The 19,259-nt window shown below is 54.7% G+C and overlaps 1 protein-coding gene across 1 annotated transcript in view; it reads left to right on the plus strand.

The window, feature by feature from the left end:
- The window catches only part of MYO7B (myosin VIIB), a 71,867-nt gene that overhangs the window by 45,571 nt on the left and 7,037 nt on the right, over nt 1-19,259 (plus strand). Inside the window, exons 20-34 of the mRNA XM_047084912.1 lie at nt 27-245; nt 1,557-1,727; nt 2,392-2,601; nt 2,737-2,904; nt 3,115-3,242; nt 7,473-7,599; nt 8,896-9,015; nt 10,054-10,227; nt 10,825-11,052; nt 12,346-12,513; nt 15,681-15,798; nt 15,894-16,020; nt 17,021-17,187; nt 18,094-18,275; nt 19,105-19,235. Of these exons, the coding sequence (XP_046940868.1) occupies nt 27-245; nt 1,557-1,727; nt 2,392-2,601; nt 2,737-2,904; nt 3,115-3,242; nt 7,473-7,599; nt 8,896-9,015; nt 10,054-10,227; nt 10,825-11,052; nt 12,346-12,513; nt 15,681-15,798; nt 15,894-16,020; nt 17,021-17,187; nt 18,094-18,275; nt 19,105-19,235 (2,438 nt within the window). The remainder of the gene's footprint in view (nt 1-26; nt 246-1,556; nt 1,728-2,391; nt 2,602-2,736; nt 2,905-3,114; nt 3,243-7,472; nt 7,600-8,895; nt 9,016-10,053; nt 10,228-10,824; nt 11,053-12,345; nt 12,514-15,680; nt 15,799-15,893; nt 16,021-17,020; nt 17,188-18,093; nt 18,276-19,104; nt 19,236-19,259) is intronic.

Here is a 19,259-nt window from a genome sequence, read left to right on the forward strand (position 1 = left end):
GATGTACATCCCTCTTGCTTCCGCAGATCCTCCTGGGTTTTGAGCGCCTGCAGGCCATTGCCCGGGGCCTCCTACTGGCCAAGCAGTACCAGATGATGCGGCAGAGGACAGTCCAGCTACAGGCGCTCTGCAGGGGCTACCTCGTGCGCCAGCAAGTCCAAGCCAAGAAAAGGGCGGTGGTGGTCATCCAGGCACATGCCAGGGGCATGGCCGCCCGGCGGAACTTCCGGCAGCAGAAAGCCAATGTAGGTGGCCGCTGTCCTCTTGGGCCGGTGGGGGATGCGTGGGACCCACGGCAGGGAGGGCAGTCAGGAGGGGTGAGCGGCAACATGAGCTTTCACCAGGCACTCCTATCCCCTCCACGTCCAAAGTTATTACTGCAGCATGTGGGACACCTAGGTCCCCCCAGGAACACACAGTGGGTGGCATGGGAGAGGCATCGTGTCAACAGGATAGTCTTATGCCTGGAACCTGGAAATTGAGCTTCTTGATCCTCTCCCTTTAGCCCTGGGGATGGTTTCTCAGCAGGACTGGGCCATCCCTGGATGACGTAGGAAACCAGGGCCAAATGAGCCATTGGAGACCACAGCTCCATGGACGAGGTCGAAAGCCCCTAGTGACTGGGCTGTGGCATGACAGGGGACAGAGAAATTCCAAGAGGAATTTGAGTGTCTGGGCAGGAGAGGCTGGAGGACAGGGAGCAGGGGAGCCGTGCAAGTTGCTCATCCCTGCATTTTGAAATCTCTCCCTCGTGACCCCCTCTCCTCCAGCCGGCATCTGAGACTTAACCTCTTTCCTCGGAACTGTGATAAGGCAAAGGGCTAGGATGAAGTCCACACCTGCTCTCTAGATGAAAATTAGGTCTGCTGAGTGCATTACTAGTACAGTGGCCGGGACAAATAAGAGAACAGAGCCTCAGACGTATGAGCAGCAGGCTTCTGCTCCCGTGTGGCCCCAGACGGGCCACAAATCAGCTTCATCTGTGCGCTAGTGAGGATGGGCCCAGGGACCTGCCCTAGTGGAGCCTTGGTGCTCTTTTAGTGAAGGGACCTGGTAGATAGTTAGGTTCTGGGGGCCCCGGGGTTTGAGGCGGTTGCTCGGGGACCATGTCAGGGTAGGGACAGGCAGGCAGCCCCCGTTCTCTGGACCTCCCATTCTCCATGGGAAATGAAAAGCTCAGGGTGGTTGATCTCTAGTCACACTAGCTATTAAATTCTAGGATTTTATTTATTTTTTATGTTTTATTATTTAATGTTTATTTATTTTTGAGAGGGAGAGAGAGAGTGTGAGCAGGGGAGGGGCAGAGAGAGTGGGAGACACAGAATCCAAAGCGGGCTCCAGGTTCCAGGCTGTCAGCACAGAGACTGATGCAGGGCTTAAACTCACGAACCTGAGTTAATGGATTGAGCCCCCCAGGCGTCCCTGAATTCTAGGATCTTAGAGGAAAACTTATTGATCTGAACGAACAATGTTAGGAGGAGGTTTGGTTGAGTTCTGGAAGGTGCTTGCCTTCACTGGGCCTGTGGTAACCTTTGCCCTGTGGGGCATCTGTGCAGGGACTCCTGGTCCTCCCGGCTAGGAAGCAGAAGAGTCAAGATGCCGTCCCCACCAGGAAGCGCAAGTCCATCTACGACAGTGTCACCGACACCGAGATGGTAGAGCGAGTGTTCGGTTTCCTCCCCTCTGTGATCGGTGGGCAGGAGGGCCAGTCCCCGAGGGACTTCGAGGTAAGATGGGTGCTGTCATTCAGGGGTCTGGCCTGGCAGGGGATAGGAGGGCCCCGCTTAGTCCCTGACCTCAGCCAGCCTCTAGGCTCACTGAGAAGCCGGGGGTGAGGGGGGTGGGGGGGGCGGATTTCCCACTCGTATGTGACCCCTTTCCCAGAGCACCCTGCAGCTGCCGCTCTGCAGATTGTGACCTGGGGACTGAGGAACACTGAGAACTAATGAACATTGGCAGCAGTGTCTGAGGGAGGAGGAAGCAGGGTGGGAGGAGAGGGCTGGAGTAGAACAGATCCCCCAGGCTCTCACTGCACTGCTTTGGGCCCTGAGACCCAGTGACCCGGGTGCCCCCCTGACCCTGCCCCCAGGTGCTCATGCCTTTCCCCTGAGCACGTACACACACGCATGCACACACGCATGCACACATAGTACACACCAGGCTGTGCAGTAGGGGCAGCTGAGACCACTTCTGCAGGAGGAATAGCCCGCCAGGGGCCCAGTGAGGCAGTGAGGCGGTGGGAGAGGTCTCGGACATGAGGGGGAGTGGATCATGCTGCAGATAGCCAGACACACCTGTTTTGGGGCTCCCTGGCCCCTAGAGACGCGTGCCCTGCCAGCTAGCATCTGAGAGGATGGCTGACCCTTGACCCTCCCTCTCACCGGCACCCAGGATCTGGAAGCAAGGACCCAGAAGCTGCCTGAGGTTGACCTGGACACGGTCCCCATGGTGGAGGAGTACGAGGAGGATGTGGACGGCCTGGCCGAGTACACCTTCCCCAAGTTCGCTGCCACCTACTTCCAGAAATCGGCCAGCCACACGCACATCCGGCGGCCCCTCCGATACCCACTGCTCTACCACGAGGATGATGCCGACTGCTCGGTACACAGTGGTTCCCTGGTTTCTAGTGGCTCAGGCCTCCCCCTGGCTGAGAGGGAATGAGGAAGGGGAGGGGTCATCGTGGGCCCAGGACTGTGAGCTGCGTTCTCGTGGAGAGCTCTGTCTTGTTTTCCCCAGGCCGCCCTGGCTGTGTGGAGCATCATCCTGAGGTTCATGGGTGACCTGCCCGAGCCAGTGCTTTTGGCCAGGAATGGCCTGCGTGGCAGCTCCATGATGCAGCACCTCCACGACACCCTGGGCGGAGAGAACAGCACCCGGTCTCCACAGCAGCATGGATCCACACAGGTGCCTGGTGTGAGGGGGGCAGGGCGGGGCAGACCCGAGGTGTCCCCCAGGCCAGAGGCCCCACAGAAGCTGGACCCGACTGCTGGCCAGCCATAGGATCCCAAGCTTTGGCTTTTTTCCCTGTGCCTGGTTTCCTCCTTTGCAAATAAGGAGAGTCACAACGGTCTGCAAATAAGGCAGAGTCACTGACTGCTGCCTTTGGGTTTCAAGGTGACCAGCCAGCTGAATATTGGAGAGGAGGCATTTGATCCTGATGGCCCCATCTCAGACCGACCAATGTCCAACCTGGAGAAGGTGCACTTCATTGTGGGTTACGCCATCCTGCGGCCTAACCTCAGGTCAGTCCCCGTGCAAACAACACCCCCATCTAGAACGTCAGGCCCCCTCACTGGCTCTCAGCCCATGGCCACAGCCTCCTCCTTTCCCTGCCTCCTAACACACCCTGTCCTGTCCCTGCTCCCCGTCCTGGAGCCTGCAGCCTGGGTCTGAGTATAGTAGATATTAGAACCTTTAAAGGGTCCTCGACTTCTTCTGTGTCCAGACCCATGGGTAAAAGCCACTTTTAGGAGAATAGATGTATCATGGGGTCATGATTCATTTTATAACAGGCTTTAATGCAGAGCCCTGTCAATGAGCAAATTCCTCATTTATAATATATATATATTGCTTTACAGGAATTGTCTTTTCATATAAATTTTAAGAAATATGTATACTGCTCTCTCAGAGACAGACTACTATATTTTAGGGGTTCATATATTTTAGGTTATTATTTTTTACCAAATTTGGGAATTTCTTGCCATTTGTTTTTCAAATACTTTTTTCTATTTCATTCTCTCTCTTTCTTTTCCTTTGAATTGTAATTAAACATACGTACGACTCCTTGATATTGTCCCTCAGGTCCCTGAGGATCGGTTCATCTTTCTTTTTTTTTTTTTTTTTCCTTCTCTGTTCTTTAGACTGGATAATTTCTATTGATCTATCTTTAGATTTACTGATCTTTCTCTTGTCTACCACAATTCTGCTGTTATACCCACGTAACAATTTTTTAATTTCAGATGTTATATTTTTTAGTCCTAGAGTTTGCACTTGGTTCTTTTAATGGTTTCTGTTCCTCTGCCAAGATTTCCTATTCATTCATTCACTATGAGCATGGTATCTTTTATGTGCTTAAACAGTGATAGGAGTTTTAAAACCTTTTCTGCTGAATCCATTATCTAGGTCATCTTGGGGTCAGTTCCTGTTGACTGCCTTTCCTCTTTTTTTTTTTAAACTTAAAAAATTTTTTTTAATGTTTTTATTTTATTTTTGAGTGAGACAGAGACAGAGTACGAGTGGGAGAGGGGGCAGAGAGAGAGGGAGACACAGAATCTGAGGAAGGCTCCAGGCTCCGAGCTGTCAGCACAGAGCCTGATGCAGGGCTCGAACTCACGAACTGCGAGATCATGACCTGAGCTGAAGTCAGATGCTCCACCAATTGAGCCGCCCAGGTGCTCCGACTGCCTTTCCTCTTAAGAATGGTCATGTTTTTCTGTTTCCTCACACATCTAGTATTGGACTGTTATTTCCGCATAATTCTATTACTTTTGGGTTGTATCCTGGACACTGAGGATATGTTTAGAGACTCTGGAACCTGTTACATTCTTTCAAAGAGCGTTGGCTTTTGTTCTGACAGGCAATTAACTTGGCCATATTTGAATTCTGTCTCCCTGTGGTGAGTGGCAGATGGAATCCGTGTTCAGTTATTTTAGTCTTTGCTGGGATTCCTGGAGTCTGCCCCACACATGTGTGGGTCAGGAGCCAAGCTGAAATTTGGGAAGATTTTATATGCAAAATTGAGAACTCCTCTGGTTCTCTTCATTCTGGGATTTCCCTTCTCACTTTCAACTACTGTGGACACCCCAGACTCTATCCTCTGGTTGTTTAAGCCAGTAAAGCTGCACGGTTTCTACCCAAGTTTGAGCTGCCTTCGTGACACCAACCTGGCAACTCTTCTAACTTAGTTCCATTGGTAGTACTCCCACGGTTAATCCTCACTGGCCACCACACCTTCCAAGATAGTAGACATGTATAAGCTGTGTCCAAATGAGATGCATTGTGGGTTCTTCAGATACCCCTATTAGCACTTGCACACAGTGCTGTTCTCCAGCTGGGGCTGATGCTCTCTGTGATCCATTGAGACTCCTTCTCAAATCTAGCCCCTAATTGAACATACCACAGCCTATTAGCCCTGGGATCTTCTGAAATGATGGGCTGCCTGCTTGTGTGGGATCACATCAAGATGCTTGATTCCCAACTTCTTCCACGGCATCCTCTTAGTCAACAGGAAGGCCATCCATGCTCTAACCACCAAGCGCAGCTCTTAGCTCCTAACTGTTCTCTCTCCATCATAGGTGGCTTAGAATTCTCTAGGAGGAAGCAGATCCTAGTCTCTCATTCATGGAGGTCCCTAACTTGTCTCTGAGGCATACAAGTCAAGCACTCTCAAGAACTCTGTCATTGGGCCCATTCCAGTATGCTGGGGTAGGCCAATGGGCTTCTGGGGTTCAGCCTACCTCAGAGAGTGAGAAGGATCTCATCCCTGGTGGAGAGCCCCAATCCTATTAATAGTTCTCCTAGGGTCCCCCCAGCTCCCTGTCACTTGGAGGGAGTGGAGATGGGCCAGAGATGTCTCAACTCCTAGGAAGTGCCTTCCAGGAATCACCTGTCAAATTTTTCTTTTATGCAGCAGATGGAATGGTAACTGGACAGTTCTGCCATCTTTGATAAATTCTACAAAAATATATCTCTCTAGCATGTTGAGTATTATCATTTGTCCTTGGCTCTGGGGTCTTAGTCAGATTCCAAGACAAAGCAAATGCCCACTCCACATCCAGCCATGCATTCAATAAATGTTTGTTTTTTACGTTTTTATTTAAATTCCAGTTAGTTAACTGAAGTTACAGTGTAATATTAATTTCAGGTGTAGAGTTCAGTAATTCATCACTTACATACAACACCCAGTGGTCATCACAAGTGCCCTCCTTAGTCCCCATGCTAGTTACCCATCCCCTACCCCCACCTCCCCTCCAGCAACCCTCAGGTTGTGCTCTGTAGTTAAGAGTCTGTTTTCTGGTTTGCCTCTCTCTCTCTCTCTTTTTTTTTTTTTTTTTACCCCCTCCAGGTACACTTGGTTTATTTTTTAAATTCCGCATATGAAGGAAGTCATATGGTATTTGTCTTTGACTGACTTATTTCACTTAGCATAATACTCTCTAGCTCCATCCACATTGTGGCAAATGGCAATAAATGTTTATTAAGTACCTGCTCAGGGCCAAGCCTTGGCATGGGGGCTGGGAATGCAGAGGTGAGGGCAATATGTCACTGTCCTTTGGGAGCTTACCCTTTGGTTGGGGAGCGTGGGAGAAGCCAGAGACCCACAATAACTGCTTGTGCTAAGATAGGGGTCCAGTGACTGGTCATAATGCCCTCCAGGGCCAGGTGGAGTGGAAAGGAGGAGGCGGAGATGGGGGGGGCGGGGTGGGGAGAGACAAGGAGGCAGTGGCCAGGGAGATGGTGGCCAGGATTACAGAGTCCTGAAACAGCCTGAGGGGCTGGAACTCCAAGCGGTTTGTAACAGCTGAAGCATGGAGTTTGAATTCAGTTCTAAGAGAAGTAGGGAAAAGTTTTAAGAAAGAGAAGAACTGGGCGCCTGGGTGACTTGTCTGTTAAACATCAGACTTCATCTCAGGTCCTGAGCTCGTGGTTTGTGAGTTCAAGCCCCGCATGGGGCTCTGCTCTGACAGTGTGGAGCCTGCTTCAGATCCTCTGTCTCCCTCTCTCTCTGCCCCTCCCCTGCATGCACACCTGTGAGCTTTCTCTCTCTCTCTCTCTCTCTCTCTCTCTCTCTCTCAAAAATAAATAAACATTTTTTTTAAAAAAGATGATAGAGGCTTGAGTCAGCAGGAAGGACCCAAGAGCACCCCTTCCCCAGAGAAGGCAGAGAGGAGAGGCTCATGAGCTTGTAGTAATGAGAACTGGTCAGCAGGGGAGGAATTGAGGGATTCTCCCTAGAAGTCCCGCTCCTCTCTGTAGTGGGAGGTTGGCTGCATTGGGAGTGGGGGAGGAGGGGGCCTCAAGGTGAGGGAGAAGGTTGGAGATGACTTTGAGGTTGAGGAAAGAACAGATCTGGTTAGGCTGGGCCCCTGAGGGCAGGGCTGTGACCAGAGAGCCCTGGGCACTCCCTGCACCTGCACCCCACCCCCAGGTGGAGGACCACGGTCTTCTGAGCAAGACTGGGTGAGGGAGGGGGCAAAGGCCCGAAGTATGAGGTAGGAGGTGAGGTCCAATGGGAGTGGGCCAGTGGGAGTGCCTGGAGTCTTGGAAAGACATTGGAGGTAGCACAGTCCCAGGAGATGGCAGGGCCCAGGGTGGGCCAGGGGTGTGGCAGGGGAGCCCAGCAAATACAGTTGGAGGTGAGGGGACTGCAGGTCACTGTGGGGACAAGACCCCACCTGGGGGCACAGAAGGACTTGTGCCCGGGCAGCTGTGTCTCCTCTCCCCACCCAGAGCCAGTGGTGTGTGTCTTTCAGGGATGAGATTTACTGCCAGATCTGCAAGCAGCTGTCGGAGAACTTCAAAATGAGCAGCCTGGCCCGGGGCTGGATCCTGCTCAGCCTTTGCCTCGGCTGCTTCCCACCCTCCGAGAGGTTCATGAAGGTGGGGAGGATGCAGGGCAGGGGCTGGAGGGGGGCAGGTTGTAGCAGGAGCATAGGTTGGCTCTGGGCTCTGAAGCACATCCAGAAATCCCAGCCCCTGGCCGATTCTCTTGCTCCTGCAGGCCAGCATGGGCAGCAGTGCCTTCTAGGCCTCAGTTTCCCCATCTGTAAAGGAGGACCCTCGACCTGGTTCCTTCCAGCCCTCCTTCAGGGTCTACAGGCCACTCCACTGGGCTCAGGAACCGGGACGGCTCTTCTGAGGAGACAGTGAGGTGGTAGAAGAAACGTGCATTGAAAAGACGAAGATGTTCCGGGAGTGGGCGCCAGCTGGGGACTGGCTGCAGCGTTCTCCCTCTAGTCCTTAGAACTAAACGTGGAGCTGGGGGTTGACAGGTGCTCCCAGGTGTCAGAAGCCCCAGACCTCGCTATTTAATATCCTTTTTGGTTCTGATTATAAAAGTAATATGCAGGAAATGCAGAAAGTCTAAAAAGAAAAGTCCTCTCCGCATCCAGAGGTAACTTCCGTCGATTCTGGCCACTGTAACATACAACGTCGTACTTGTGATCACACAGTATCACACAGGCATCCCGTTGGGGACAGCAGGAGGCGTGTGCACTGGGCCGCTCCTGACACCAGCAGACTCCTCCAGTCTTTTTGTGAGACAAAACGATTTCCAACACGTTTTATCAAACGTGTTTTAAGTAACGACCCTCCTGCATTTTTCGCTTATCTCCGTAAGAGTCTTCTCAGGGTGTGAACTTTTCCCAGATGCCAACTTTAATGCCATGTATCTAGAGTCATCCCAGAGAGTATTTAACATGCTGATGGACATTTAGGGCCCATCTTCCAATTTCTCATCACCATACGCACCAGTTAAAACACAGATATAAAGATCGGTTTGAATTACTGGGTCAAAAAGGATGTGCATTTTTATACCATGCACTATTTAAAACATTGACAAACCGGTCCTCAGAAATGTACCAGTTTACATTCCCTCTCATGGTGTGTGAGAGTACCCAAACAGACCTTTGCCAACACTGAATATTATTATTTTATTTTTTTCCTGATTTATTGAGGTATAATTGACATATAACCTTGTTTAAATTTAAGGCATACAATATAGTGATTTTATGTAGGAATATGTTGCAAAATTATTACCACAATAAGGGCAGTGAACCCGTTCGTCACCTCACTTAGCTCCAATTGGGGTTATGATTTTTGGAACCTGTGTGGGTAGGAGGTGGAACTGGCCTCTGTCCTAAGTGTCTTCCTCTCCTTCCCTTCCTCGCCCACCAGTATCTGCTGAACTTCATTGGTAAAGGGCCGGCTGGCTACGGGCCCTTCTGTGCAGAGCGCCTGAGACGCACCTATGCCAACGGGGTGCGCACAGAGCCCCCCGCCTGGCTGGAGCTACAGGTAGGGGGCAGCAGGGGCGGGAGACCATCTGTGGGGGTGGTGCCAGCCCCCGTGGTTCCTCCAGCACCTGCCAGCAGGAAGTGTGTCCTCTGGGCCTCTCCATCTCTCATGGTACCTTCTGTGCCTGTGGTCCCTATGCATCACACCTGGGCTCGGCCTCCCCAGGCATGGCCCAGGCTTCAAAAGTGCCCTCCCCACATCTTTAGGGACCTACTAGCTCAAGGAAAAAGTAACTTTTAGCCTTATGGTGTGAATGACTGCTAATTGGGCAAAATATTGCCCCTCCCAAGGGCATCTGCATTTTATTAAGAAGACAGTGATCATTCCAAGGTGGGCATCCTTGGTGGCATTGCTATTTGTGTCATCTGTGAGTTTTTGCAGTGTCCTCAGGAAGAGTCATGGAGACACAGGCAGGGTTCAGGGGGCCCATGGGTCCTGGAAGGCACTCACTCCCTGGGCCCTGTGGTACCCTATACCAGGGGTCACCTCCTGCCCCACCCTGCGACACAAGTCCAGGGCCCGCCTCTTCTCCCTCATCTATCTGCTCGGTGCCTGGGCCCTGGAGTTGCACATGAACTTGGAGCAGCTGTGTGGATGTGGTCATACCCTGTTGTGCACAGAGAGGAACAGTGGCTTCCACGGACCCAAAATGTCTCAGAGTTCAGGACTTTGAGATTTCCAAGAGCTTTTCTGACCTTCTGTGATTCTGAGCCACTTAACCTCACCAAAGCTCAGGGTTCTCATGTTAAAATGGGATCTTCTGCCTGCAGGCTGCACTCCATAGACCACTGAGGCAGACTTGGAGAAGCACACAAACTAGTGGACACACCGGACAACATTGCCCTTGCCCTGGCCAGGTCTATCAGTTCGGCAGCGAGCATCTGCTGGCCAGAACTTTAACTCTGTGCCGAGCCGGCTGGGGCTGCAGCAGGCCTGGTGCTCAGGAGCCCACAGGGATGGGCCAACAGGGGCTTGGGGACAGGAGGGATGGTGAGTTGGTCTCCAGGACCGAGGACCCGAGTCTTCATCTGTCCCCAGGCAGTCAAGTCCAAGAAGCACATCCCAATCCACGTCATCTTGGTGACTGGGGAGAGCCTGATTGTCATGGTCGACTCTGCCTCGACGTCTCGGGAAGTCTGCCTGCACATTGCCCACAGGCAGGGCCTCAGTGACCACGTGGGCTTTTCTCTCCAGGTTGCCGTGTACAACAAGGTACTGCCAGCTGTCCCGACCATCCCCCACCTCCCTCATACACCCAGGCCAGCTCAAGCCCTCACACCATGTCACCCTGGCCACTCCTGCCCCTACCAGATGCCAAACACACACACACACACACACACACACACATTTTGTAGGTCCCCTGCCACACCTGAGCAGCCCACACATAGACCAGGCACTCACACATCCTACTCCAGCCCCCCTTGTACCAGAGAGCCAGACTCCTGTGCCCAAGAATTGGAGGGTCACACCAACACAGTCCTACCTGAACCTCATATCATCTCCCGGCCAGAGTCTCTCACACCCATGCCCACAGCCTCTGACTCAGACACACTCAGGCCGACCAACCAATCCAACCAACCAGCCCTAGCACGCCAGCCTTGGGCATCAATCCCTGCCTGCTTTGGGAGGGGGCCGGTAGGGAGGCGTGTTTCAGAGTGACAGGCAGGCCATGCCCCCATGTGGAAAAACCCCTCAGGCTCTCAGAGGACCAGCTGAGCACACCCTTCCACCCACGTGTCCTGAGGGTGTCCCCACAAGGCCTGGCACACAGCAGTTGCTAACCCCCACTACCCCTAATTCTGGCCTCAGTTCTGGTCCCTGGGCAGCGGGCGTGACCACGTGATGGATGCGGTGGCCCAGTGTGAGCAGCTGGCCCGGGAGAGGGGCGAGAACGAGCGCCAGTCACCCTGGCGCATCTACTTCCGGAAGGAGTTCTTCACCCCCTGGCACAACTCCCAGGAGGACTCCATCAGTACCCAGCTCATTTACCGCCAAATCCTGCACGGGGTTTGGTCTGGAGAGTACAGCTTCGAGAAGGTGAGGGGACACCATAGGTACCAGGGCCCCGTGACGGAACCATCAGACAGCCTAGAGAAGCACCATATTCCAGGGCAGGCCTGGGCTGTGGCCTGCAGGGAGGACCCCGTGGAAGAGTATGTGGGGATATGGAGAAGCAGAAGGCAGACTCCAGGAACAGGCTCTCGGAGTGCAAGTCCCCGGGCCCCTCTGTGGGGTGTGCAGCTGTCCCCTCCCAGCCCGGCCCCCATTTCCTCCTCCCTTGGACCACAGGTTTGCTCAGGCCTCTGAGCTCCTTTGCCCCAGCAGCAGGCAGGGGAGGCCTCCCATTGGCCTCAGGCCCGCCTGGCTTCACCACGGTGGCTATTTGTGGGGCAGCAGGAAGGCGGCCTTACTGCCCTAGTGCTCAAGATCGAGGCCCACCTCTGCCTCATCCTGACAGTGGGACCTTGGAATATTACGTCACCTCTGAGGCTCAGGCCCTCTGGAAAGTGCAGAGAGGAGCGAGGGCTCTTTGTATGGTTGCAGGAACCCAGGGAGGGGAGTCATGTGACCTTCCTGTGCCTGAGTCAGGAGGACCCTGCTCTGAGGCCTGCAGCAACCCTGGAGGCCTGCCTGCAATGGAGCAGTGGGCAAGAAGAGGCAGGGACAGGACAGAAAGGCCCCAGAGATCCTGGCAGTTGGGTGGCTCTGCAAGGTTTGGTCTCCCGGAGAGAACAGGGCTGCCCGGTTCCCGTAGAGCCCTGGGGACAGGGGACCCTGCCCAGTGCTGGGCCATGCTGGTGCCTTATACGGGATCCTGCCCAAATGAATCCTTGCAGACACCCCAGGGAAGCCACTGGTGACAAGTGAGCACTGGCTAAGACAGGGTAGAGGCCTTGCCCACATTTTCCCTACTCAGACAGCAATGTTAGGGCTCCCCATGTTAGGGTCCCAATGTTAGGGTCCCCCCTCCCCAAGCCTCAGGGCTCCCTCCCCCCACACTCACTGTCTACCTGAGGGTTGGGAGAGTGGCATGGGAGAGGGAGGGTCACCCTTTGTTCTCAGGCAGAGGGCCTGCAGGGCTCAGGCCAAGGCTGCTGGGAAGTTACAGCTGCCAGCAGGACAGCTGGCCTACTGGGGCCCAGTTGGCACACCGGGGTTCCAGTGTGTTGGGGAAGGGATAGGTCCCGCCCAACACAGGTAACAGGATGGGGCGCTCACATTCCTGGTTCTCACCCGGATGTTTGCAGCGAGAGCTGGGGCACGGCGGGGGCATCCTGCAGGAGGCCATGCCTCCCCACTTGCAGCCACGTTTTCTCCCGGCCCGTGCAGGAGGAAGAGTTGCTGCAGCTGCTGGCCCGGCACTGCTACGTGCGGCTCGGCGCCTCCCTGCGGAGCGAGGCCGTCCAGGAGCTGCTGCCCAGCTGCGTCCCCTCCAGGCTGTACAAGACCAAGCCACCGGAGAAGTGGGCCAGCCTCGTCACCGCCGCCCACGCCAAGGTCAGCCTCGACGGAGCCTGGGCACACGGGCGTGCGGCCTCCTTCGGAGCCAAGGGGGGTGCGGCGTGTAAAGGGTTGGAGGCCCCCGCAGGACAGCGGGAGACCTTGACTCCCAGTGAGCTGGCTGCTTCTCTCGAGGGCGGAGTCATCCTCTCGAGTCCCGATCACAGACCCACCCCACTGGCCCTGCCCCCTTCCAGATGGCGTCTCAGGGGCGTCGGGGAAGCTCCCGCCCACGCTCCTGTCCACTGCAGCCTCCACCTCTGGCACAGGTGGGCGTCCGCAGCTGCCAAGCGCACGCTGCGCCCGCGCCCTGGGTGCAGGCCCTGCACGGCGGGGAGGGCTGCGTCTTCTACCCCCGCCCTTCGGCCTGCTCCATGTGGACGAGTCTCCTCCTGGGGGCTCATGCCTCCAACTTCCCCACAACACACAGGATCACCCACACCGGTGCGGGTTTCCGCGGCTCCCTGAACATCACCCCACGAGGGGACAGCAAAGACACACCATCTGATTCACAGTCCTCCTGCTGTCCCCTCTCTCCAGCACCAACAGGGACAGCCCTCCCCAAACCTGCCCCCCATCAAAGCCTCCTTCCTTCCAGGGTGCCGGGCTGGGCAGCGTGGCCTGAGGACACCACTCGCTGTCGCTGTCGCTGCCGCTGCAGGAGAGCTATGCATGGATGGGGGGGGGGGGGAACTGCCCTTTGGTTAATTTCTGCGTCCACCTCAATTATCCCTGTGGCACTATAGACCAAGAAAGGGCAGGACAGGGAACAGGGAAGAAGGCAGCACAATGCCTGCTTCTTAGGGGCTGACAGCCCAGCGGCAGGGACATGAGCCCCAGGTGGGTTCAGGCAGCAGGGGCCCTTCAAGTTCAGAGAAGGGTGGTGAGCATGGCCAAGCCACATAATCTCAGCAGGAAAGGGGGGCAGGTCCCCCAAGTGGGCCCATGGACAAGGGTCCTGTGCACTTGTGGTTTGGGAAGTGCAGCTTGCCCTGTCCTGCTCTTTAGGGATTCACGGTGCATAGCTATTTATGAAAGGCTCTGACAAGTCCTGCCTTAGAGAAGCCTGATAGTTTTACCGACATTTCCCAGACATATTTGACCACAGAACCTAAAGGTTTAGCATCTTTTGGAAACAGTTCTTGGTGATAGGAATTTGGGGAAGCAAAGCCCACTTGGTGGTTTTTGGTGTTTCCCAGCTTGAGTGAATGTGTTTGCAGGAGAGAGGTCATGGGCTTTTAGTGCTCATATGAGGGAAGGACCAGAGGCTTACACGAACCCAAATGAACATGAGTAAGAAGTGGCTTTGTAGTTTAGGAAGGGAGAGTTGGGGTGAGGATAAAGAATTAGGAAATGTTACCCAACCACTTTTTTCCAAAGTAAACATACTGACTTTTTTCGTTACACCACTTAAAACATGTACGTTACCAAATGCATTAAAAAATACAGACATGTACAAACAGAAAAGTGAAATCACCAATAATTTATCAATGAGATCATCACTCTTAGCATTGTGGGATAGATTCTTCCAGACTATATTCATGGGTACACCACTGAGAAATGAATATGATTAGAAAGAAGTAATACACCTTTAAAAGAATAAACATAGGCTTATATGGCAACTGCTTCTTCACTTAGCCATATAGCAAGGGGCCATATTTCCATGTCTCAAAATACTAATCTTCATACTCTTTTCCCTTTTTTTCTCTTTTCCTTCATGTTCATCTTTAATGGCTGCATAGTACTAAAGTAATGCATTATAATTTACTGATTCCTGTTGATGAATGTTAAGGTCATTCCCCATTTTTCATTATTATTTTTTTTTACAGAAGTCACTTTTTTTTAAGTTTATTTATTTTGAGAGAGAGAGAGAGAGAGCACATGCACATGCGAGTGGGGGAGGGGAGAGAGAGAGAGAGAGAGAGAGAGAGAACCTGAAGCAGACTCTGTGCTGTCAGCATGGTCTGACGCAGGTCTCAATCCCATGAACTATGAGATCATGACCTGAGTGGAAATCAAGAGTTGGATGCTTAATCTACTGAGTCACCCAGGCTTCCCCCCTCCAACCACTTTTCATTTTTAATAATGAACCACTTTGTAGTTTTATATACTTGATGGTATATAAACTTTTATATACTTGATGGTTATTCGCCAGGATAAGTTCTCGGCAGGGGATCTCAGAGGGTATGAACATTCTAAGGTGCTTGATACTGTGGCATGTTGCCAGATCACCCTTCAGATATGAGGCTTGGATTTACATTCCACAATCCAGGGTATGAATGGTACCCAACCACTTTTTTAAACTAGCAACAAGAGAAATAACATTTTATTCGACCAATAGTAAAAAGAAAGTTCAGCTGGACACTGTAGCCAGCTACCGACACAGAGCAGTGGAGACAGGAAGAGGAAAGGGAAAGGGTGGAGAAGAAGTTGAGAAAGAGGGAGGGAGGAACGTGGACTGGGGGCAAGTTGACACGATCTCTGAGAGGTGGCTCCCAGATAGGCAGCAGAGCTCTAGAGAAGACAGACAGGGAGAGGTCCCAAGGGCACGGAGACACACGCCAAGACAGGCCTCCCGCACGAGGTGAGACACAGGCCCATCAGGCACATGTTGGCGGGAGCAGGCCCACCTCAGCCTTCCATGCCTGACCTATGGCCCTCTGGCGCCCTGATGCCCAAGAGGGGCAAGCCTTTTTCCATTCTCAAAACCACCTGTGAAATGGGGCACCTGGGTGGCTCAGTGGGTTAAGCAACCGACTTTGGTTCAGGTCATGATCTTGCAGTTTGTGAGTTCAAGCCCCACGTCGGACTCTATGCTGACAGCTCAGAGCCTGGAGCCTACTTCAGATTCTGTGTCTCCCCCTCTTTCTACCCCTGCCCTGCTCACGCTCTGTGTCTCTCTGTCTCTCAATAATAAACGTTAAAAAAAAAATTTTTTTTTTAAAAACACCCTTGAAAGGTCCTCTGCCAGGACGGGTGAAGTAGGGCTGTGCCCGCCTCCCCAGCAGCCTTCACTGGCACTGGCCTTTCTTAGATAGAGGCTTCACAGAACAATCCAGCAAATGAGCACCATGACACCAGGCCCCTGATTCAATAAGGGGAAGCCGGGGTTGTGTGACTAAGAGATAAGTGACGGAGGTGACCCATTGTGTCTGCCCCTGCAGGCGCAGTACACCCAGAAGCAGGCAAAGCCGCTGGCCGTGCAGGAGCAGGTGGTGGAGGCCGCCCGCCTGCAGTGGCCGCTGCTCTTCTCCAGGCTCTTTGAGCTCACCACACTGTCTGGTAAGGGGGCCTGATGGAGGGGAAGGGGGTGCAGGCAGAGCCCCCCCACCCCCTGGGGCAAGCCTAAGCTTCACGACCCTGTCCTCCCCGGCCAGGCCCCCGACTGCCCAAGACTCAGCTGATCTTGGCTGTCAACTGGAAGGGGATGTACTTCATGGACAAGAAGGAGAAGATGCTCCTAGAACTCTCTTTCCCAGAGGTCATGAGTCTGATCACCAACAGGTGGGTATCCCAAGGGAAGATGCCCCAAATCTCTTTCCTCACAACCTTAGTTGGTCCTTGGGGGCTCCGGGAGAGACAGGGAGAGAGGGAGGCACATGTCCCTGGGTGCCCGGCTAGAGCACAGGGGTGACTATGGACATGTGCAGCGTGGTGGCCACTGGACTCGGGACCCCACCCTGTCCTGCTGCTGGGCCAGTACTGCCCGCTAAGTACTGCATCTGCGAGTGAGGCATTGTTCTCTCAGGCTTCTCTTGAAACCCAGATCCACCTGGAAGGGGGCACAGAAGCTTGTAGCCTTTTGGGTGTGCATTCACTTACAGGCTGTCCCTTCTCATGGGCGAGAACTGGTCACACGGAAGGTGCGGCCCATCCGAGAGAGGAAGTGAGGCCAGGGGCTGGGTGTGTGGCAGGGTGGCCGTGCAGGCCAGGCTGGGCCTCGGGCCCCCCCACCCCCACGGCTCTGCATGGCTCTCATCTTCTGAGAATACCCCCAGCCCTTTGGGAAGGCCTGCCTGTGCCCCGCCAGGGCCCCTTGGTTAAAGCATACCCCAGTGTGCCGTGACCATCATTGTTACCCGTGTGCGGGGCACACAGTGGCCACCACTTACTCAGGCTTACCGTGCGGGGCGCCCGTCCCCACGACATCACCCACTCTGCAGATGAATAAAGACATGGGAGGCTGAGTAGCTGGCCCAAGCTCACCAAGACTGGTGCCCCATTTCAACTCCAATGTTCTTTGCCATGTCCCTGTGGTGGCCCTATGCACCAACCACCTCACTGCCCACTCAGAGCTGAGCCCAGAGGCTCGCTGCCTTTGAAGCCTAAAGGACCCTGAGCTCTGGGTGTCTTTTGCCCACTGCACGCAGTGGTCCCTCGGCTCAGACTTTGGTTCTGGCCAAGTCGTCTGTAACGAGGCAGGGGGGGCCTCTGAGGCAGCTGGGGGCTGGAGTGGGAAGGGTGGAAGAGGCCAGCAGTCATGTCGTACCCTTTGTCCCCTCAGGGAGGCCCAGGGTGGGCAGAGGCTGTTACTGTCCACATTGCACCAAGAGGAGTACGAATTCATGTCCCCCAGCAGTGTGGCCATCGCTGAGCTGGTGGCCCTGTTCCTGGAGGGCTTGAAGGAGAGGTCCGTGTTCGCCATGGCCCTGCAGGACAGGAAGGCCACAGGTGCCCAGCCAGGCGGGAGCAGGGTGTGGTGAGGGGGCCAATGCTGTGGTCTGGGGGAAGGTGGCTGGCTCATCCCCATGTCTCAGCGGCCATACAGCAGGGCTCCGGGAGGGACCCGAGCAGAGAGAGAGAGACAGAGGGCTACAAAGCACGGTTGGGGACAGCTTTGGGCAAAGCCCTCCCTTGTACAAAATGAGGGGCTTAAGGAGGTGGTCTCAAACCCCCCCAGAGGGGAAGCTAGTTGAGGACTGGACACTGTAGGAAGCTCAGGAAAGGGTCCACGTCCTCCACCCTGCAAAGAACGGCCCAGCCACCAGTCTGACCTTTCAACACCCCACAGCCACGCTGTTATCCCACTTACAGACCGAACCAGAGGCTCGGACAAGGGAAGCAACTTGTCCAGGGTCATAGCTCAGGGGTGGGGGACCGAGCCCTGGCAGTCTAGTTGTTGGCCCACCTTTCCTGCAAGCCAGCACTCCAGCAAGAGCAGAGCACTCCTGGGAGTTGGGAGGGAGTACGGAGGCTCCCTCGGATGGAGAGGAAGGGGCTGTGCATCCGGGTCTTACAGCAGGAAAAAGTGCCCAGAAACATTATCCCTTTTGCCCATTCTATCCCCACAACTGCCCAAGAGGGAGGGATTATTATGTCCTCCCAGAGGAAGACACAGGCTCAGGGGGCGTCACGGCACTCAGAGCCTGTCCCCCGAAGCTAGGGCCGCAGCTGAGCTCCCTAGCCCCTGCCTGCCCGGGCCTGGGAATCTGGCCAACTGCTCAGCCTCACAGTGGCTTTGGGCCCACCGCTCTGCCAAAGGAGACAACCCCTACAATGCCAACCCAGTCTCTGGCCTCTGTATAGCCCTTGGTAAGTGGTGGCTTTTCTGCCCCCATGTGTGACCTGGGATTGCAGAGGATGCCACCATCCTGCCCTTCAAGAAAGGGGACCTGCTGATCCTGACAAAGAAGCAGGGGCTGTTGGCCTCTGAGAACTGGACCCTGGGCCAGAACGACAGGACGGGCAAGACGGGGCTGGTGCCCACGGCCTGTCTCTACGCCATCCCAACGGTCACCAAGCCCTCGGCACAGCTGCTGGTAACTCACACGCCCATCCATCCTCAGCCCGGGACCCTGTGGGCACATGGGGAGGTGACCTGGTTGCTAGCCCTTACCCCACCTTGCAGAGAGCCAGGAGGGTCACCTGGGCCTCAGGTCTGCTCTGCCAGCCCTGTCATCCCTCTGCAGTGCCCATGAAGCTGGCATGGTGCTTGGCACTTCATAGATGCTCCCATGACAGTGCATCCTGGGAACAAACCCATTCCCCCAACCCCCACCAGCCTGGCTTAAACCTGACCCACCCAAGGGGGCCCAGGTCTCCCTACTGCCAGGTACCACCCACCCCAGCCCCCAAAACCAGCCCCAGCATTCGCACACTGAGTGCCAGCTGTGTGCCCCGTGCACTGTAGCACTGAACACAAGAGCGACTCCGCCCTCAAGGAGCCTTTTAGCAAACTGTTAGCTGACGGCAAGTATGCAAAGTAACTCCAAGAAGCAGCACTGGCTGTCCTAGGAGCGAATAATAGGGTAGGGGCTCACCTGTCCAGGAAGGCATCCCTGAGGAAGTGACATTTGTGCTGTGGCCTGAAGCGCTCAAGGAACCAGGCAGGCAGGGCCAGGGTGAGAGGCGCCCCTGACAGGTGCTCTGGGGAAGGGGAGCAGGGTGGGTCTGAGAAGCCCTCCCAAGGGAAAGGAACAGGCCTGGAGACATTGAGTCACTGGTCGTGGGTCACACAGCAGGTGACACAGGAGGGGTAGGCTCAGGCCTGTACATCCCTGTGGCCAGCCCCTCCCATGGCACTGGAGCAACCAGGCCTGTGGGAAGGGCCTCGTGGGCAGTGGAACCCACAGACCTGTGCCTCCACAGAGCTTGCTGGCCATGTCACCAGAGAAGCGGAAGCTGGCAGCCCAGGAGGGGAGGCCCCCAGAGCCACTACCTGAAGAGCAGTCCAAGGAGAAGCCACATACCCTGGAGGAATTCTCCTACGAGTTTTTTAGGTGCTCACTCAGGCCTCTACCAGG

This window comes from Lynx rufus, unplaced genomic scaffold (assembly GCF_022079265.1).
Source record: "Lynx rufus isolate CCGP_SWC_20201006 ecotype Redwood Valley unplaced genomic scaffold, mLynRuf1.p SCAF_2, whole genome shotgun sequence".
NCBI classification, from domain to species: Eukaryota; Metazoa; Chordata; class Mammalia; order Carnivora; family Felidae; genus Lynx; species Lynx rufus.